Source organism: Lipotes vexillifer, unplaced genomic scaffold (assembly GCF_000442215.2).
Source record: "Lipotes vexillifer unplaced genomic scaffold, Lipotes_vexillifer_v1.1 scaffold172, whole genome shotgun sequence".
Taxonomy (NCBI): Eukaryota; Metazoa; Chordata; class Mammalia; order Artiodactyla; family Lipotidae; genus Lipotes; species Lipotes vexillifer.
This window is the reverse complement of record NW_006776799.1, coordinates 2263810-2286793: the sequence shown is the minus strand read 5'-3', so window position 1 is coordinate 2286793 and position 22984 is coordinate 2263810. Positions and strand designations below refer to the sequence as shown.

Sequence of the window (22984 nt, the reverse complement as noted above, 5' to 3'; positions counted from 1 at the left end):
TGAGTCTTTAAAGCAAAATCAATAATGATGTATTGTGAATTTTATAGCATACATAGCAGTAAAATGTACAATAACAGCACAAAAAGAAGAAAGGAAAATGAAAATACACTGTCAAAGAGTTCTACTACTACTGTACATGAAGTAGTATACTATTATCTGAAGGTAAAGTGTAGTAAGTAAAAGATGTATGTTGTAAACCCCAGAGCACACTAGAAGATGAAAACCAAACAGATTTAGTTAATAAGACATTCGTGGAAACCTTAAAAAAAGAAAAATCCAAAAGAAGACAGGAAAAGAAGAAAAAAGAAATAAAAAAACAGATGGAGTAAATAAGAAAGAGCAAGATAGCAGATTTAAAGCTAACCATATTCATAGTTATATTAACTGCAAATGGCCTAAACACTCCAATTAAAAGGTAGAGATCAGATTTGAGGGGGGGGGAAAAAAAAAAGCAAGGCCCAACTATATGCTATCTAAAGAAACTCACTTTAAATATAAAAACACAGATAGATGGAAAGTCACTTGACAGAAAAAGATATGCCATGTAATCACAAATTTCAAAAAAGCCAGAGTAGGCTATGTTGATATCAGCCAAAGTATATTTTAGAAAGAGAACTAGTAGTAGGGATAAAGAAGAATATTTCATACTGATAAAGATGTCAATTTATCACAGAGACACAAAATCCTACATATATATGTACCTAATAACAGTGCTTCAGATACATGAAACAAAAACTAACAAAATTATAGAAGAAACACACAATTTTACTTCCAAATTTCAACACACTTCTCTTGATATAACAGGTAGAAAATCTACAGTATATAGAAGACCTGAACAAATGTATCAAATAATTGACCTTATTCATATTTATAGAACACTCCACTCAACATCAGCAGAATACACATTCTTCTTAAGTACACGATAAATTTTACCAAGATTAACTATAATCTGGGCCATAAAACAAGTTTCAATAAACTTAAGAGGATTGAAATCACACACATTACATTCTCTGGCCATGACAGAATCAAACTGGAAAGGAATAACTAAAAGATACTTGGAGGGGCTTCCCTGGTGGCGCAGTGGCTAAGAATCCACTTGCCAATGCAGGGGACACGGGTTTGATCCCTGGTCTGGGAAGATCCCACATGTCACGGAGCAACTAAGCCCGTGCGCCACAACTACTGAGCCTGTGCTATAGAGCCCGCGAGCCACAACTACTGAAGCCCGCGTGCCACAACTGCTGAAGCCCGCATGCCACAACTACTGAAGCCCGCATGCCTAGAGCCTGTGCTCTGCAACAAGAGAAGCCACCACAATGAGAAGCCTGTGCACCACAATGAAGAGTAGCCCCCGCTTGCCGCAACTAGAAAAGAGCCCGTGCACAGCAACGAAGACCCATCGCAGCCCAAAATAAAAATTAATTAATTAAAAAAAAAGATGCTTGGAAATTCCCCATATATCTGAAAAATATATAGTTCCTAACAACACTTGAGTCTAAGAAGAAATCACAAGGATAATTAGGAAATATTTTAAACTAAATGAAAAGAAGAACACAACATATCAAAAATTTTACAATGAAAAAAATTTTTACAATGCATTTAAAACGGTACTTAGAGGGAAATATATACTATTAAATGCTTACATTAGAAAAGATGAGAGGTCTCAAACAATTATCTCATTTTCCACCTTAAAGCAAGAAAAAGAAGAGCAAATTAAACCCCAACGATGCAGAAGATAATAAAAAGCAGAAATCAATGAGATAGAAGACAGGAAAACAATAGAAAAAAACAGTAAGATGAAAATGTTTCTTTAAAAAAATCCCCAAATTTAGAAACCACTAATCAGACTGATCAGAAAAAAAATAAAAACAACAAAAATAACAACTAATGTGATTAAAAGGGAATGCTATGAACAAATTTATGCCAATAAATTACATAGATGAAATAGATTTCTTGAAAGATACATACTACCAAAGTCACTGACAAAGAGATATTGTTACTACCTCTATTTCAATAATCAAATTCTTAAAAAAACCTTGTCCCAAAGAAAAATCCAAGCCTAGATGCACATAAAAGGGACAATCCCTTATGACCAAATAGGGTTCATCACCAGAATGTAAGTTAGGTATAACACTAAAAAAATATATACTATACTGATTAAAAAGAAAAATCATGATTATTTAAATTAGATTCAGAAAAAGAATTTGGAAAAATTCAACACCCATTTAAAAAAAATAACTCACAAGCCAGAAGTAAAAAGAAATGTAATCTGATAAAGGACATCTACAAAAAAAAAAAAGCTATAGCTAATATGATACTTTATGTGAATGATTCAATGCCCTAAGCAGTGCAACACAATAAGAAAAAAATAAATAAATAAATACATTGGGGAAAAAGAAGTAGAACAGTATTCAACTGCATACGAAGAAAATTTTAAGAAATCTACAAAACATTTATTAGAACTAGTAAATGAATTTAGCAACACCACAAGATACAAAGTCAGTATATAAAAATCCACTGTTTCTATATACTACCAACAGTATCTGAAAATAACATTTTAAATGTTAAGGAAATGGGGAAATAATAGTCTTTTCTACAAATGTTGCTGGAAAATTAATTACGCATATACATAAAAATTAACCTTAGCCCACAACCACACCATACACAAAATTAATTAAAGATGCATCATACACATAAATATGAGTTAAAACTATAAATATTTCATAAGAAAACCTAAGAGAAATCTTTGTCTTATCTGTCAAAAAGTTCTACTATTTTTGCCTTGGATTAGGCAAAAATATTTTAGATGAGTCAAGATTTTAGAAAACATTCTTAATGAAGAAAGCACTGTCAAATTGGAATTCTATATCCAAAAAAAAAAAAACCTTCATAAATAAAGGCAAAATAAAGACATATTTAGATACACAAAAACTGAAATTATTCTCTTGCAGAATCTTACTACTGGATATGCCAAAAGAATTTCATTGGTTGAAGAGAGATAACACAAAATGGAAAGCCCAGATCTTCAGAAAGAAATGAAGAGAACCAGAAAAGAAAAATGTGAAAGTAAGTAGTTTTTAAAACGTTTTAGAATTATCTTTATTTTATAAATACTTTTAATTCATAAAAGACTATTCACTGAAGCAAAAATAATAGTGTATTGTGGGATTTATAGTAAATACGGAAGTAAAATACATGACAACACAGGAACAAAGGACAGAGAGAAGGTAAATGTATTATTCTGTTACATCATTTGAAGATAGTCTGTTAGTAGTTAAACATGCATACTGCATTCTTGTGAAACCACTAAAAAGAATAAAGGTCAATAGATGAACTGTAATGCAATACTAAGAATTATTTGGACCATCAAAAAGAAGGCAGAGGGGAAGAACAGAAGAACAAAGAATGAGTGGGATCAATAAAAAAAACAATTACTAAAAAAAAAAAACAATTACTAATACAAAATTAACCATGCCGAAAATTACATTAATTGTACATGGACTAAATCCTCCATTTAAAAGGCAGAGACTATTAGACTGTATTTTTTTTTTTAAAAAAAGGACCTAACTTTAAGCTGTTTACAAGAAACACACTTCAAATATAAAGACTTAAAAAGATTAAAAGTAAAAGGGTGGGAATGACATCAGCCAAAATGGCAAAGTAAAAAACTCCAAATTCTGCCCTTCCATAAAAGCAATAAAAAACGGGCTGAAACTCAAAATCAACCCTTGTTCTTGAACTCTGGAAATTAACCAAAGACTTGCATCAACTAAGGGAACACTGACTGAAGAACAACCCAGATTCTCTGAAAGAATCATGAACTTTGTGTCATTTTAACTTACTCTAGTCCCATCCCCCCTCTGTAGTCCAGCAGCAGCTCTGAAAATAGCAGCTCACATTCCCAGTATGACAGGAAGCAGAAAGTACTTCATTCACAAAGGATTCTAATTATTTGTTCTGACCTGTCTGGTTCCTCCCTGGCAGACAAAATATGTGTCTTTATTGCACCTAACTTGGAACTGGTGTAGTACTAAGGCTGCTTCCTGATGTGGGGGTATTTGTCCAAAACATTCACAGGCTAATATCCTAGTTGCTGCTGGCTGAGGTAATAAATAACAGTTAAGACAATCAATAGACTAACAAAAACCTTGAGAGGACAGGCTAGGGAGTGACATCTTTGAGGGCTATGAATAGCTCTGACATACCCCTGGGAATCTGAACACACACACACACACACACACACACACACACATACACACACATACTCAGAACTGTGCACACGCCCAGGAAAGTCCTAAGAAGGCCCTAAGATCTCACCTCCTGTTGACATTGAGGGCCTGTAGAAACAGGAAGTGGAAGCCAATGCAGAATTGTAAACTGCCTGGCTGATAGGTAAAGATGCACCTCAACACAGAGAGACATACAGAGTCCTTTGCCATAGACCAAAAGAGTTTTTTGGCTCCAGGCATGTAAGGAGCCAATCATTAGCTAAACATTAAATTAACAGAGACTTCAGAGGCTGCACATAACACAGAATACAGACGTCACAGAATTAGTTCAGAAAATTTGGTAAACAACAATTAAAATAAGCAGCAACAACAACAAATCCTGTGGAGGGAAAAAATCTGATTTCCAGAGTTGCACATTATAGTATTATAATTACTGGATATATTACAATATTAAGTTTTCAACAACAAAAAAAGTACACATGCAAAAAAATAACAAAGTATGGCATATACAATGGAAAAAAGTCAATAGAAACTGCCTGAGAAAGCCCAGATATTGGATTTTTCTAGACAAAGACTTTAAATCAGCTATTATAAATATACTCAATGAATTAAAGGAAACCATGTCTAAAGAACGAAAGGAGGGGACTTCCCTGGTCGTCCAGTGGTTAAGAATCCTCTTTCCAATGCAGGGGACGCAGGTTCGATCCCTGGTTGGGGAACTAAGATCCCACATGCTGCGGGGCAACTAAGCCTACATGCCCCAACTACTGAGCCCACGTGCTCTGGAGCCTGTGCGCCACAACTAGAGAGAAGCCCGTGCACCACAACAAAAGATCTCGCACGCCGCAATGAAGATCCCGTGTGCCACAACTAAGACCCGATGCCAAATAAATAAATATTTTAAAAATAATAATAATAAAAAATTAAAATTTTTTTTTAAAAATTAAAAAAGAACGAAAGGAAAGTATGAAAATGTCTCACAAAATAGAAGATATCAATAGATAGATGCTATAAAAAGAAGCCATGTAGACATTTTGGAAAAGCACAATAAATGAAATGAAAATTTCACTAGGGAGCTCAATAGCAGATTTGAATAGGCAGAAGAAGGCAGAAGAGAACATGAAGAATCAATTCAAAGTATGCAGTCCCAAAAACAAAAAGAAAAAAGATAGAAAATTTAAGAGACCTGTGGGACACCATCATGCATGCCAACATACACACAATGGAAGTTCTAGAAGGAGGAGACAGAGAAAGAGTAAAAAGAATGTTTGAAGAAATAATGGCTAAAATTTTCCCAAATTTGATGAAAAACATTAATCTATCCATTCAAGAAATTCCATGAAATCGAAGTAGGAAAAATTTAGAGATGCACACCTAAACACATCATAATCAAACTGTCAAAATCCAAAGCTGATGAAGGAATCTTAAAAGTTACAAGAAAGGGCTTCCCTGGTGGTGCAGTGGTTGAGAGTCCACCTGCCAATGCAGGGGACATGGGTTCGTGCCCCGGTCCGGGAAGATCCCACATGCATTGGAGCAGCTGGGCCCGTGAGCCATGGCTGCTGAGCCTGTGCGTCCGGAGCCTGTGCTCTGCAACGGGAGAGGCCACAACAGTGAGAGGCCCGCGTACCACAAGAAAAAAAAAAAAAAAGAGTTACAAGAAAGAAGCAACTCACGTTATCTGGAAACATAGAGACCAAAAGGCAGTGGGATGAGATACTCAAACTGCTGAGGAAAAAAAAAAAATTGTCAATGAAAAATTCAACTTCTGACAAAATTATTCAGAGATAAAGGAGAAATTAAGACTTTCCCAGATAAGCAAAAGCTGAAAGTTTGTCCTAGCAGACCTGCCCTACAACAAATCCTAAAGGGTGCCCTTTGGGCTGAAATGAAACACTAGAGGGAAATTTCATAATAATAAAAAGGTCAGTTTATTAAGAAGATATAATAAACTTAATATGTATGTGCCTAGTAACAGAGCTTCAAAATGCAAAAATAAAAATGAGAGAACTAAAGAACAAGTAGACAAATTCAAAGCCATAAGTGGATATTTTAATATCTCCTTCTTGGTCACTGATAGAATACATAGAAAACTGTAAGATTATAGAAGATTGAAACAATACTCTCAGCCAGTTTAATCTACTTGACATTTTTAGAACCACATACCCAACATACAAAGAATTCACATTTTTTCAGGTGTACATGGAACATTGATCAAGTTAGACCATATCCTGGGCCCTAATGGCACATGCTAATTCTTGTAACTCTTTTGGCGTCTAGTCTCTTTACTCCCTAATCAGGTCACATGTCCCCAGCCACGTTATGCTGGGAGAGCCATCAGAGAGTGGTGTCAATCTGACCCTAAGAAGGAGAGAGGGAAAGAAGGGAGGGAGGAAAGGAAAGGAGGGAAGGGAGAGCAAAGGAAAGATTAGTCTTAGACTGAAGTACAGTTCCGAGAAAGTTTTAGCAATGCTGGCAGGGAGTCCTTGAGAACTCCTTTGAGTTCTCCTCAGAGAACTCTTACATCTCCCAGGAACAGGCCTGCCTTACTATCCCTGGTATGCTCAGGCTTGGCTGAGAAGCATGACATTGGTCAAACATGCTGGTGGATTTTACAGCAAAGCAGCTGGAGCTGTCAGTCAATTATGTTCTTTGCAACAAGAGGTCTTAGAGGCAAATTGTCATGGCTACCACATTCCATCTGGGACATCAGCTGGGAGAACTTGAATGGCTGTGGGCTGGCTGGATATCTTTCTCTATATCCACATGGCCACTCTGTGATGAGCTTAGGCCTTTGTACAGCCTAGAGGTCTTAGGGTAGTTGCCCTTCTTACACAGTGGCTTGGGGAATTAAGAGTGAGTGTGCCAGGAGACCCAGAAGGAAGCTTTGTCTTCATATAACCTTGTCCTGAACCCCACATAGCATCACTTCCCCCATATTCTGTCATTACACAAGGTCATCCCAGGTTCATGATGGGAAAACGCCACACAAGAAGTGGGAGAGTATCTTGGAGACTAGCTACCATGGTGGGATATACCCATATATAAGCTCTTATAATTCTTCATGTGCCTACTACAAGTGACTGGCCTTAGCACTTTTCATAGTCCTCACTCATTGAATCATTCAGACTTTGGTCTATAACAGCTCATGGCTTATTGATTTGTTCTAAGGTTCTTTAGCATATGTTTGAGAAAAATTTTTCCCCAGTACTTTTCATTGGATTGCTTTTTAAAAAAGTTTTACTGGCGTATAGTTGATTTACAATGTTGTATTAGTTTCTGCTGTAAAGCAAAGTGATTTAGTTATACATATACATATATTCGTTCTTTTTTAGATTCTTTTCTCATATACGTTATCACAGAATATTGAGTAGAGTTCCCTGTGCTGTACAGTAGGTCCTTGTTGGTTATCTATCTTATATGTAGTAGTGTGTGTCTGTTCATCCCACGCTCCTGATTTATCCCTTCCCCACCATGTTTCCCCCTTAATAACCATAAGTCTGTTTCTGTTTTGTAAATAAATTCATTTGTATCATTAAAAAAATTAGATTCCACATATGAGAGATACAATATGATATTTGTCTTTCTCTGACTTCACAATGTGATAATGTCTAGGTCCATCCATGTTGCTGCAAATGGCATTGTTTCATTCTTTTTTGTGGCTAATATTCCATTGTATAATATGTACCATATCTTCTTTATCCATTCCTCTGTCAATGGACATTTAGGTTGCTTCCATGTCTTGGCTATTGTAAGTAGTGCTGCAATGAACATTGAGGTGCATGTATCTTTTTGGATTATGGTTTTCTCTGGAGATATGCCCAGGAGGGGATTGCAGGATCATATGGTAGCTCTTTTTTTTTTTTTTTTTTTAATTGGAGTATAGTTGATTTACAGTGTTGTTTCAGGTGTACAGCAAAGTGAATCAGTTATACATATATCCATTCTTTTTTAGATTCTATTTCCATATAGGTCATTATAGAGTATTGAGTAGAGTTCCCTGTGCTATACAGTAGGCCCTTATTAGTTATCTGTTTTATACAGTTGTGTGTATATGTCAATCTCAATCTATCTCTCCCACCGTCTTACCCCCTGGTAACCATAAGTTTGTTTTCTACATCTGTGACTCTATTTCTGTTTTGTAAATAGGTTCATTTATACCCTTTTTTTAGATTCCACTATAAAAGCGATATATTTGTCTTTCTCTGACTTCACTCAGTATGACAATCTCTAGGTCTATCCATGTTGCTGCAAATGGCAATTATTTCATTCTTTTTAATGGCTGAGTAATATTCTACTGTATATTTGTACCATATCTTCTTTATTTCTCTCTTTATCTATTTCTATTTCTCTAAATGTCCGTCGATGGACATTTAGGTTGCTTCCATATCCTGGCTATTGTAAATGGTAATGCAACGAACATCGGGGTGCAGGTATCTTTTCGAACCATGTTTTCTCTGGATATATGCCCAGGTGTGGGATTGGCGGATCATATGGTAGCTCTATTTTTAATTTTTTAAAGAACCTCCATACTGTACTTCATAATGGTTGTACCAGTTTACATTCCCACCAACAGTGTAGGAGGGTTCCCTTTTCTCAACACCCTCTCCAGCATTTACTGTTTGTAGACTTTTTGATGATGGCCGTTCTGACTGCTGTGAGGTGATACTTCACTGTAGTTTTGATTTGCATTTCTCTAATAATTAATGTTGAGCATTTTTCATGTGCTTTTTTTTTTTTAAGATTAGTTTTTTTTTTTTTTTTTTTTTTTTTTTTTTTTTTTTTTAGCTGCGTTGGGTCTTAGTTACAGCATGTGGGCTCTTCATTGCAGCATGTGGGATCTGTCATTGAGGCAGGCAGGCTCTTCGTTGTGGTGTCTGGGCTTCTCTCTAGTTGTGGCACGTGGGTTCCAGAGCACACCGGCTCAGTAGTTGTGGCGTGCAGGCTTAGTTACCCCACAGCACATGGGATTTTAGTTACCTGAGCAGGGATCAAACCCACATCCCCTGCATTGGAAGGCGGATTCTTTACCACTGGACCATCAGGGAAGTCCCTCATGTGTTTTTAGACCATCTGTATGTCTTCTTTGGAGAAATGTCTGTTTAGATCTTCTGCCCATTTTTTGATTGGGTTGTTCTTTTGACATAGAGCTGCATGAGCTGTTTGTAAATTCTGGAGACTAATTCCTTGTCAGTCACGTCATTTGCAACTATTTTCTCCTAGTCTGTAGGCTGTCTTTTCATTTGGTTTATGGTTTCCTTTGCTGTGCAGAAGCTTTTAAGTTTAATTAGGTCCCATTTGTTTGTTTTTGTGTTTTTTTTCCCCATTACTTCAGGAGGTGCATCCAAATAGATGTTGCTGCAATTTCTATCAGAGTGTTCTGCCTATGTTTTCCTCTAAGAGTTTTACAGTGTCTAGCCTCACATTTAGGTCTTTGATCCACTTTGACTTTATGTCTGTGTACGCTGTTAGAGAATGTTCTAATTTCATTCTTTTACATGTAGCTGTCCAGTTTCCCCAGCACTGCTTATTGAAGAGACTGTCTTTTCTCCATTGTATATTCTTGCCTCCTTTGTCATATACTAATTGACCATAGGTGCATGGGTTTATTTCTGGGCTTTTATACTGTTCCACTGATCTATATTTCTGTTTTTGCACCAGTACGATACTGTTTTGATGACTGTAGCTTTGTAGTATAGTGTGAAGTCAGGGAGCCTAATTCCTCCAGATCTGTTTTTCTTTCTCAAGATTATTTTGGCTATTAGGGGGTCCTTTGTATCTCCATGCAAATTAAAAAATTTTTTGTTCCATTTCTGTGAAAAATGCCATTGGTAATTTGATAGGGATTGCACTGAATCTGTAGATTGCTTTGGGCAGCATAGTCATTTTGACAATACTGATTCTTCCAATCCAAGAACATGGTATATCTCTCCATCTGTTTGTGTCATCTTCGATTTCTTTAATCAGTGTCTTATAGTACGGGTCTTTTGTCTCATTGGGCTGCTTTTAAACCTATTTTAGATACTCACATTTTAGCTTTAAAAATGTAATGTTTTTAAGGAGTTTCAATATTAACACACTGTATAGCACTTAGAGAAAAGCATATCATTATTTCAAAATTAAATCTCATAGTTCAAGGAATCCCTACCAACAAAACACCATGGAAATTCTCTTCCTAAAAAGCCAAAGACTGTCTTCAAATGTTTTTCATGACTCAGCCACTATTTATTTTCATTCTCTCTAGGCAAGAAATGACCTTCTGAAAAAACAAAATCCTATAAAGTTGTTTAGACATATTTCCTAGTCCAACAGTAATAAACGTAATTTTCTGGTATAAATTAAAAAATAATGAAATGTGTGGAACAGTTGGTATTTGTTCATCTTAACCTGTTCTTCCTACTCCCAACACTTGAAATAGTCTTTTTGGGTTAGAGTGGCTCTGGCGAAGGAGACAAGAAAACACTTTCCAGAAATAGCACACACGTTCCTTCATAAAAATAAAACCAGAGTCTTGGTTTAAGTCCAGCCAGGTTGGCTGCCTATAAATTCATTATCAATCTTTAACACGGCCCTAATGTATCTCCCCTACCCCCTGGCCACAGCAGAATTTTAATCAGGCAGTTCCCAAGCAAAGGATTTATCCACACTGGAGCAGACCTGGTTTGGAACATTTTATTGGCAATACTGGTGTCATATTTAGGAACCACAGACTTTTGTCAGACTGGGTTAGCTTGAATGACAAATATCAATGATCAACTATATTTGAAATATTGTTAAAGTACCTAGAAATAATAGGCATTAAAATTCATTCCATTCACTGCAACAAACCTCTAAAGATTTCATGTCCTCAGTGGAACCGGCATACTGTAATTGTTGTTTGGAACTTAATGTAACCTCAACAGCAACAGAGAGACAATGCAGTCCTCTCATTATGCACATGCTCTAGGATCGTTTATTTTAATGCTTTCAAATAAATATGTTCCATGCAGCACACCACAATAAATAAGGAGCAGCAATGTTCTTCTAGTAAATCCATTCATAATGTGAGTCACCGTGTAAAACGCCACATCTCAAGTCTTTGGCCCTGTACCATAGCATGACACCACATCTGCACCTAATCATATCTGGCTTCATATGGATTTAATAGGACTATGCCAGAAGTGCGTGTAAGCACAAATTTAACCAGAGGTTTCCAGCTATTAAATACAGCTACTAAGTAGTTAAAAGGCAACAACTCAACCCAAAAAGGCTCCTACCTCCCCACCCCCCTTTTTGAGACAGAAATATATAGAAATGCTCTGGTGAATTTCAGGTCAGTGGACAGTATACATCTGGAATACTTGGAGCAAAGCTGGCACAACATGGCACCCAAACGGTCACGGCAATACTGATACTGAATGGACACTGAATACAAGTGGACTTGATGACTGCAGATGCTGAGCTCTAGGTCAAGGTGGGGATGGCTCATTTCCACTAGGCGGATAACTCAACGGTGCCTTCCTCCTCGCTGTCAGCTCTGTTCGCACGAATCTCCACGAGGGTCCTGGCAAATCGGGTCCACTCATCATTGTGGGGAACTGCAAGCTGCAAAACAAATTAACGGAAAATGGTGAACAAGATATCTTTCATGCTAAAAGCCTTGAAGCCTGCATGACTGTTCCTCTGGAAACAGATGATTCCCTTGGAATGTAAAGGAAATCAGTTAGTCTTCCTTGAATCAGATCTCTGAAGCGTTGCTCTTAAACTGATAATTTAAGAGAATAATGTCACTCTCAAAAGCAAAATCGCAAGTGGGATTTATAAAACATTAAAAACTTATGTGAACTATACAGTTCATACAGTATCCAAGTTAAAGCACTTGCAGTAAGACCAGAATTACAGCACACACGACAAGTAAAAATTGCATTACTAGGAACTTGAAATAACGGTGGTATTGTCTTCCTAAGTTGATGCTATTGATCCTTTTCTAAAAAGTGTTGCTAACGTGCCAAGATATATATGACAAGAGTATAACTTACATATTCAAAGAAATCTTACTACTATAATATGACATTTTGGCTTTTCCAGCAAGATCAGATATGATGATGCCAATGAATAATAGTAACTAAGATTTACCAAGAGCTCTGCTCTAAGTACTTTACATGTATTCTACTTATTCCTCACAGCAATCCTATATAGGATAATATTAGCATTTACATTTTACAAAAGGAGAAACTGAGGCACAGAAAGATTAACTCATCTTACCAAGGTTGCATAGCCAGCAAATACCAGTGCCAATGTCATCTGGTTCCAGTAATTACATGCTTAGCCAGTATGCTATACTGAATCACCAAAAAGAGGGATTATAAAATTTCCCCAAAATATCTTCTCCTGTGCACAATTCAGTAAGGAGAAAATTAACCCCACCTGACACAAATTGCATGTATGGATTTTTGTTAGGTGTTTTAAAGGATAATGATTTCTCTACATGGCATCTAAAAATGAATTGTTTAAAGGTATCATGCAAGTGTTTGGAATAAAAAAGAATTATTTGAAAATGGGAAGCAGGATCAAGTACAAGTCTGAATGGCTTTCATGTAATAAAATTTGTTTCGACTGTAGAGCCATTTTCTTGGAAGACTACCCTGTAAGATGATGTAATCCATCTACAGATACTAGTGCTACACATGCTATCCATATATTCCATAAACAATAACACACAATCATCCCAGTCAAGTCAATATACATTTTCCAAAATAAAAAAGCAAATAAATCTAAACTTTGAGATCACTTTTACAGCTGAAAAATTTCTTACTATATCAAGCCAGACATTTAGGACTTTTTAAAATTTACTTTATTTATTTTTGGCTTCATTGGGTCTTTGCTGCTGTGTGCGGGCTTTCTCTAGTTGTGGTGCGTGGGCTTCTCGTTGCGGTGGCTTCTCCCGTTGCGGAGCACGGGCCCCAGGCACGCAGGCCTCAGCAGTGGCGCAGGCTCAGTAGTTATGGCTCGCAGGCTCTAGAGCACAGGCTCAGTAGTTGAGGCACACGGGCTTAGCTGCTCCGCGGCATGTGGGATCCTCCTGGACCAGGGCTTGAACCCGTGTCCCCTGCATTGACAGGTGGATTCCCAACCACTGTGCCACCAGGTAAGCCCCTAGAACTTTAAATTTTTATTACAGTTGATGATATCCTCAGATACAGTCTATCCAAGACAACTTATTGGAGGGTGGCATCATCATCCTACAAAGTACCGTCCTTCAATTAGTGTTCTGTCCTGAGGTTAAATGTTTCAAGGATTTAATTCTGGAAATGATATACAGGTGGGAGAAGTAAGTTCTTTTTTTTTTCTTTTAACAACTTTTTTTTGGTACTTCTTTGTTATTATTTGGAGAAACGGAGTACTAACAAGAACTCTCATTTAGTCATATGAGTGAGTTCTGAATGGTTAAGTACTTCCCTAGTTATTGAAATGAATCCAAATTCCTTTTTAGACAGTGACACAAGTTCACAACAGTCTTGAATGGCACTGTTACCCTTTTGCTCAGTTCATTTTCTCTACTTTGAGTTATTTTCCTATGCTCCACTATTCTTCATTTTTCTCTTCAATTTTACAAAATACTGCACTGGGGAAATGAAGTCCTCAAAATAAATTATACAAAGAGCTAACAAAAAGTATGAGCAGGAAAAGGCTGGCAACATATTTATATGAAAGAATAGGTCTACCCTTTCTTGTCTTTTCTCCAGCTCCTGACCAAGCCCTCCCGGAAAGAACCACAAAAACAAAACACAAAGCCCAAGAAGATACAAAAGCGAATCCTGATAACATAACTTTTTCTCATATAAGGTGAGAATCAAGTTAAATCTAAAATGCCTCGTAACTTCATGTAACGTTAAATATTGGAAAAAAAGCAGGTCTCACTAGTAAAAGTGATATACTCTAGGGGTTTGGCTTCTAAACGTAACACTGTGCTAATTATTGGTTAAAATGACACAAATCTAAGTTACTATATGATACCATATGTAATGTTTTATTGATAGCAATGTATAGAAACAATATACTAAAACAAAACAGGTCAATGTGTTTACATAGTTTCATGTAGTGGTAATGGCAAGACTTAAGAAACAACTCTAATAAAGATTATGAAACATTAAGGGTTGAATATGTGTCCAGATACAGTCTGGGACAGAACTGAGTATCACTGATGACATATAAAGTTGCACATCTAACTTTTCAAAGACAAATGTTTTGGAAGTCTCGTTCCTTTATTTGTTAAAGAAATCAAAGTAGTCATTTTAATATTTACCATTATTAAAACATTAAATTTAAAGGGTTTTGTAAGTAAAATCTTTTGAGGTTTTTTTAAAAAAATTGTAGTTGAGGTAAAAATTGTTTCAGGTGTGCAGCAGTGATTCAATTATATATACTTCAGATTATTTTCTATTTTATATTACTACAAAGTATTGAATATAGTTCCCTGTGCTATTGGGTAAATCTTTGTTGCTTATCTATTTTACATATAGTAATTTCTGTCTGTTAATCCCATACTCCTAATATATCTCTTCCCACCCCTATCTTCCCTTTTGGTAACTGTACGTTTGTTTTCTATGCTAGTCTGTTTTGTATCTACATCCGTTTGTATCATTTTTTAGATTCCACATATAAGTGATATTATGATATTTATCTTTCTCTGGCTTACTCCACTTAGTATAATAATGTCTAGGTCTGTCCATATTGCTGCAAATGGCATTATTTCATTATTTTTTACGGCTGAGTAATATTCCACTGTGTATCTATACATTTTCTTTATCCACTCATCTGTCAGTGGACATTTAGGTTGTGGCTATTGTAAATAGTGCTGCAATGAACATTGGGGTACATGTATCTTTTCCAATTAGAGTTTTAATCTTTTCTGGATATATACCCAGGATTGCTGGGTATGTGGATTGCTGTGTGGGATTGCTGGATCATATGATAGCTCTAGTTTTATTTTTTTTCAGGAACCTCCATACTGTTTTCCATAGTTGCTGCACCAATTTACATTCCTACCAACCAACAGTGTAAGAAGGTTCCCTTTTCTCTACACCCTCTCCCAGCATTTAGTATTTTTTGACTTTTTGATGATGGCCATTCAGACCAGTGTGAGATAATACCAAGTTGTGGTTTTGATTTGCATTTTTCTAATAGTTATGGATTTTGAACATCTTTTCATGTGCCTGTTGGCCATCTCTATGTCTTCTTTGGAGAAATGTCAATTTAGGTCTTCTGCCCATTTCTTTGATTGGGTTCAGTTTTTTTTGATACTGAGTTGTATGAACCGTTTGTATGTTTTGGATTAGCCCCCTGTCAGTAGCAGCATTTGTAAATATTTTCTCCCATTCCATAGGCTGTGCTTTGCTGTTATAGAAGTTTAGGTCTGATTTGGTCCCATTTGTTTATTTTTGCTTTTATTTCTTTTGCCTTGGGGAATTGATCTAAGAAAATATTGCTATGATTTATGTCAGAGAATGTTTTGCCTATGCTCTCTTCTAGGAGTTTCATGGTGTCATGTCTTATATTTAGTTAGTCCTTTAAACCATTTTGAGTTTTTGTATATGGTATGATTTACATGTTGTCCAGGTTTCCCAGCCCCACTTGTTGAAGAGATTGTCTTTTCTCCATTGTATATTCTTGGCTCCTTTGTCACAGATTAATTGACCGTAGGTGTGTGAGTTTATTTCTAGGCTCTCTATTCTGTTCCATTGATCTATGCCTGTTTTTGTGCCAATACCATGCTGTTTTGATTATTATTGCTTTGTAGTACAGTCTGAAGTCTGGAAGGGTTATGTCTCCTGCTTTGTTCTTTTTCCTCAGAATTCTGGGTCTTTTGTGGTTCCATGTAAATTTTAAGATTTGTTCTACTTCTGTGAAAAATGTCATGGGTATTTTCATAGGGATTGCATTAAAGCTGTAGATTGCTTTGGATGGTATGGCCATTTAACAATATTAATTCTAATATTAATTCTAATCCAAGAGCATGGATATCTTTCCATTTCTTTGAATCATCTTCACTTTATCAGTGTTTTATAGGTTTCAGCATATATGTGTTTCACCTCCTTGGTTAAGTTTATCCCTAGATATTTTATATATATATTTATATTATATAATATATACTTTTTATATATATATATAATATATATATAATTATATATATATACACTTTTTTTTTTTGGCTGCACCCCACAGCTCGAGGGATCTTAGTTCCCTGACCAGGGACGGAACCCAGGCCCTCAGCAGTGAAAGCACAGAGTCCTAACCACTGGACCACCAGGGAATTCCTGGTAGGTATTTTATATTTTTGATGCTATTTTAAATGGGATTTTTACTTTCGCCTTCTGATATTTTGTTAGTGTAAAGAAATGCAACAGATTTCTGTATATTAATCTAAGAATGAATTTTATCAAATTTAAAAGTTTCTGATAAAAATACACCCTACTGTGGAACTAGTGTGATATATTTGACCTTTTCCATGGTGATGGAAATAATAGTACTATATTTGTCCTTAAAAATACAGATTCACCCTCACAAAATGTTTCATAGTATTCTAACATATCTTGTCTTTTTGATCTGTGAAAGTTTCATTTATGTTGGGAAAATATTAGAAGTTTGTTTTTTCTTTTTAAAATTGCTCTGCCAAGCATTTTCCTCTCTAGAATACCATAAACTTCACAGAAAAGTTAGCTTGCTTCGGTTCACACACACAAAATTCTTGATTAGAACAGGATGAGAACACAATTGCTTCTAGAAACTTAAATTTATCTACCTCATCCTATCACACTTTTTCATCTAGCTGACTATAAAAACAATCCAAGATCATCGTAATGTTAGAAGGTGAGGTGCACACTGCCCCATTTTTAGAGTTAAATATCACCATCAGGAAGCACTTTAAGTATAATCTTAGCTTGAATGTGTGAATGTGTATTCACAGGCTGTTTCCACACCCAAAGTAATAATTTTTGGCATCTGAATTACTTGTAGGTAAGACCAAACAGGTGCCCTAACACACAAGACCACCACTCTTTTCATTTTACATCTTTGGCTGTAAACAGCATCTGTTTGGACAGAATTGTGTCCTTCTTACCCTTGGCAGTTCCTGACGCTTCTCACCTGTTTCTCTCTGATTAGAAATGTCTAGAAAAGAAGTTCATGAGCATAAGTGCGTCTGAAACTTTCTCTAGGAGACTTTTAATCCAATTTTACCTTAATCATTAAGTAGGATAAAAAACTCTGCTCATGTTTCTTTGATTAAGAAGAAGACTTCTGTCATGTCCTTCTAACTAGCATACATATATCTATTCAATACTGATTTAGTCATCATAGACTTAGTACCAGCTATATGGCAGGCACTATGGTAGGACTAAAGATACAGTGATGAATCATTTTGGCATATGATGACTATAAATATTAATTATCGTGTTTTCTTAGGTCAAAATGTGTCAATACTGGTGTAGGTTTTTTTTTTTTTTTTTTTTAACTTTACTGATATTCAGAAAGTGAGTAACCTAAAATTTACCTTCTTACAGTGATAACTGCAGCATTTCCTGGTATGTGTTGTGTGTCAAGCGAGTAGCAGGGAAGCAAATGGCATGTTAATGACATGGCTTCAGCATCTCTTCAGGTTTCTGTCAAGGCATTAAGGCTAAATCTAGACCATCGCTATGGATTTTTTCCCCCTGATATTAAGTTTAGAATAATTTTCAAACAATTTACATTTCTGATAGGAAGAATATTCACAAGTGTCTAATGGTGATGAACAATTTCAATTAATTAACAAACATATTTGAGAAGTACTGTGACGGAAACAGCCCATAGTTGTATCAAGGGAACTACCATAAAAAAGGGCCCGAAAAACTTGACCAGTATTGTCCTGAATCAAAGTGTACCTGGAAACATTCTGGGCCTTCAGATTCATCCACCAACGTCCACATCCTAGGTCAGAGGTGGTTCAGATTCTTCTTCTGATTCATCCAGGGTTCACCCCTCGCCAGTTTACCACCCCCCTTCGCAATTGGATGACTGTTTTCTAACTTTGTGCTAAATGTATAAAGCATTTTTGTGCCAAAAGCACTCAGGGAGCTGATTCCTGAGATAACAAAATCTTAGCTCTCAGAGTAAGTGCCTCTTATAGATATGATATGACCACACGTTTACAGCCGAGGGAACTAAGGCCAAAGGTAGTTTCTGAAGCAGTAATTTGGCCCTAAGGAGGAGGTAAAATGAACCTTAGATTTGGAAAGGAAACTTAAGTCCTGCTTTCATCTTGGTTACCGGCCATGGTCAGGCACTTAACCTCTCACTGCCTCAATTTGTAAAATGGGGATGATGGTGTCTGACCCATTTATCAAAAGAGATGTGGAGAGGATGAGAAAGGTAATCTAAGTGAAGAAAGTACTCTGAGTTCAACACAGAATAGTCATGCATTCTTGTTCTTTGAACAGTTACTCAGATTGAACATGTTCCTAAAAATCATGTATGTGAGTGGCATACGTATCAATTCGATATCATTTTTGTGGTTTTGCTTTAAGACTGAATTCTAATTTTGCTATGTGAGGACATCAAGAAGCAGACCTCTCTCTGACAGACAGGAAACAGAGGGACAGGGAGCTGAATGATTTGCTCAAGACCATGTAACTTACCAGCCTGTCAGTGTGGGCAATCAGGAGCCTCACCCCTTTAGGAAATGCCAGCATACCATGGCAGAATGGCAGGCAGGTAATGTGTTTTGAGTCACCTGCTAAAAGATTCTAAATATTTTTAACCTTCTAAGATTCCTGGAAGATGTAAAGGCCAGAAATAAAAAGCAAAAGTTGTGGGAAAATTCATGAAAATTGATCGTTTTCATCCTCCCCCTTCATCCCCCTAGTTCTGAGGCTGTGTCATGGGTCTGCCCCCCCCCACCTCCTCCCGCCTGAATGGAATGGAGGATGCCCCTAGATCCTGCCCTACGCCATCCCCAAATAACTAATGAGGCTAACCACTGGGTGTCCTGCCTGGGCTTCCTGGGCTTCCTGTGTACCTAAAGGGTGGCACAGATTGCACAATAACTAGATTTTTGAGAATGGAGCCAGGGTTGACTTTTTTCCACCTCAGACAGTACCCAGATGATATGGTTTCTTTCACAGCTCTGCCAATAATTTCCTGGGTGTCCTTAGGAAATGTATGTTTTAACATCTTCACTTCATTTGTGAGAAAAAGGAATTTTTCCACTAACTCCTAGGACCATTGTGAATATTAAACAAGATCTCCCCCCAAATATAAAAAGCTTAAGCTCAGTGTTTGGCACATTATAAACCCCAGATAAATGATGATGTTCACCCTATGTTTTTCCTTCTTAATGTTAATTCCCTCTCCTCCAATTTTTTTTCCTTTTTTCTTTTTTTGCTTCCTTCCCTATTTTCTTTCTTCCATTTTCTTTTCACCTACATAGAGCACTGCATTTTTTAGAAGTACACCTTAGATTTGATCATATTTGCTTTCTTAAAAACCCATACAAATCATTTCCTAGATAGCTATTATTAAATGTATGACTGAGTTTCACGAACTGGGTGTGGGGAAAGGGTTCTTTCAGATCACAAGAAAAATCCTGTCAGAGGACGTTTTGTTAATTTAAAAATCAAATTCCAAGTATAATTATTCCTTTTAAATATACACATACACATGCATCTTTTTCATTTTTCAAATATGACCAATACAGCTTTGTCAAGCTATTTCTTTTTTAATTTTTTTTAAAGTAAATTTATTTATTTAGTTAGTTATTTTTGGCTGCACTGGGTCTTCATTGCTGTGCACAGGCTTTCTCTAGTTGCAGCCAGCAGGGGCTACACTGTGTCGTGGTGCACAGGCTTCTCATTGCAGCGGCTTCTCTTGTTGTGGGGCATGGGCTGTAGGTGCATGGGCTTCAGTAATTGTGGCACGTGGGCTCAGCAGTTGTGGCTTGTGAGCTCTACAGCCCAGGCTCAGTAGTTGTGGTGCACAGGCTTAGTTGCTCCACGGCATGTGGGATCTTCCCGGACCAGGGCTCGGACCCATGTCCCCTGCATTGGCAGGCAGATTCTTAACCACTGCACCACCAGGGAAGCCCAAGCTATCTCCTTTTTATGGCACTTTTTATGGTGGGAGTCTACATTTTTAGCTCAAGTTGTAAGGCCTTGTAACCACTGAACATGCTGTTATAAAAATCAAATGACTTTTTATAACTAGGGTTAAGCACACAAATATCATTCATGTGTCCCTTTTTATAAGCACATGGCTAACCATTCTAAACAGTCCTCAGTCAAGCCTCCCTCACTTGTTAGTAATTTTAAAGGGTTTATAGTACCTACCAGCTGATTTTAAATAGCTGCATTATCTGCAGTAACTCCGTCCAGCCCAATGCTTTATTTTTTATGTTAAAAGTATCTGTCTCAGGCATTGCCTAGTATAAAGGCCGGTTACTTTTTTAAAATATCTTGGATAATTAAGACAGAAAGGCATTCTGTAATTTCAGTGTGCCATGCTTAACGTATCTGAGAAACCAAACAAATTAAAATGAGTAGGACTCCAGGTTTCAGGATGAATATTCCAGGATGTGTGGGTCAGCAGCACCTTTGTAATCTTTCAATTAAATGGAGTCATTAAAAAAAAAAGTCTGAGACAATTACGTTAACCATGGATTCCAAAGAGATACACAATTCAGCTCCTGTATTAACCTAAAAATGAAAGTTTTCTTTAAAACAATATCGTACGAATTACCTTTTCACTTTAATGCACACTGATTTTGTTGTTCTTGTTGCTAATGCATTTAAGAAAACCGTGGACGTGAACATGGGTTTCCACAGAACAACTGCTAAACCCTTCTAAGCTCTAAAAGCTTTTTAAAAAGTACAACTGTTAATGGCACCCCAATTCAGGAGATTGCGAACTTACCGGTGTACAAACACACATCTGTGTTCAGAGGAAGCCTATATTTTTTAGGACACGTCCCTTTGCCACACACACAGAGGGAAGCAAAGCGGGAGGTCATAAGCAATGAAACAGCCGCCAGAACAGAACGAGACCAAGCTCCACTGTATTTAACTCTTGGGAGAGTCTAGCATCACTGGTAACAATGGATGAAACCACAAACCAAAATTCCAAGCCAGAATGCAGTATACAGAGCACATAAGTATACTACAGTGCTCCACCACGAAAAGATATACTGTGTGGTAACTTAGTATTTAAAGAAGTCCAGAAAGTAGACGTTACATTAGTCTCCATTCTGTAGCATCTGCTGTTACCAGTCAGTAGGTCAAAATTTCTGTGAAATTTAGCATCATGCTAACCTATGGTAGTCTGATGATATCTGATTATTTTTTGGTTAAGAAAGAATTTCTTTTTTCTGAAAATCCCATCTAAGGGAACCCTCTATCCACCCATGAAGCTTGAGATCTTTCTGCTAAAGTTCTCTTCCTAGTATCTTTAAATGAGTGGTTGACTTTTATAGCATGTTTGTTAGAACAATACTTTTAAAAAATCCATTACCACCCAGTTAAGGAAAAAAATAAAGTTAGGACATAAAAGTCAAAAGTAAACAGTAACAAATACGAGTCTATATCAATTTCAGTAAGCCAGCAAACACTGAAGGAAACAATTTTAAACATTTTTCTTAAAAAGTGAACATTTAGAACTATTCTTCATGTTAACATTTAGCATCATGGGAAGTGTGACAAAATTCTGAAGTTTTTACCTGGGGGGGGGAAAAACCCACACAGCTGAAAAAGAGTTAATTCACTATGGCTTAAAGACGACCTTGTTCCCATCTGTATTAAAATCTTGTCACTCTCTTTTCTTTAGAAATGTCTTCAGCATTATTTTTCTATTATTTAGAACAATCTATTTCTCTGTCCAAAAGATGGAAAAAATTGCTGAAGACTTTGGCTGATGGGCAACAATGGAAAATAAACTTCACTACCATTCTTTGTCCATAACACAAAAGATCAAGAAACTGACAGGGAAATGAAAAAGCATATGCTACTCAAACTGATCTCTCATACCAGCTGACTAAACATATATCCTTTCTCTTTCTGATATTAACTATAGGTTTTCTAGTAAATTTCTAGCAACCACTGCATCTAAGCAGTTTTGACAAAAAGAAGGCTTATTGCTAAACATCTTAAAAACATTTACCGAGGTAATAAAAGAAATGTCATTCCCTCCTACTGAATGTTTGGGCATAAAAGAGGTATTTTTATAATGTAGTTCATGAGTTACCATATCTATAGTGTCCAAAAAAAGCAAAATGAAAAAGAAGCATTTTTCCAGTGGTTTGACGACTATTTGAATAAACTGTTCCTCTTTTGTTACCTCTAGTGACCAACTGCTCACTTTTAAAAGCAAAGGAGGGGCTTCCCTGGTGGCGCAGTGGTTGAGAGTCCACCTGCCAATGCAGGGGACGCGGGTTCGTGCCCCGGGTCCGGGAAGATCCCACATGCCGCAGAGCGGCTGAGCCCTTGAGCCATGGCCACTGAGGTCCGGAGCCTGTTGCTCCGCGGCGGGAGAGGCCACAGCAGTGAGAGGCCCGCGTACCGCAAAAAAAAAAACCCCAAAAAACAAAGAAACCCCACAAAAAACCGGTAAAAGCAAAGGAGGGGACAGTGACTGGGATAGAGACTGGAGAGGAAGGACGAGCACTCTTTTCTAAATGTATTTTCTATGTATCTTTTACCATGCAAATATAGTTAAATGATTTTTTTTTTTTTTTTTTTTTTTTTTTTTTTTTT

General features: G+C 36.8%; 1 protein-coding gene across 4 annotated transcripts in view; it reads right to left on the bottom strand.

The window, feature by feature from the left end:
- Positions 1-10885: 10885 nt before the first annotated feature.
- Positions 10886-22984, bottom strand: part of DYNC1I1 (dynein cytoplasmic 1 intermediate chain 1) — a 338688-nt gene continuing 326589 nt past the window's right edge. For 3 of the 4 annotated variants that reach the window (XM_007450660.1, XM_007450662.1, XM_007450663.1), the window contains one exon: positions 10888-11813. In XM_007450660.1, the coding sequence (XP_007450722.1) occupies positions 11703-11813 (111 nt within the window). In that variant the 3' untranslated portion in view covers positions 10888-11702. Of the gene's footprint in view, positions 11814-22984 lie in introns of all 4 variants that reach the window. The other variant, XM_007450661.1, reaches the window with a different exon arrangement.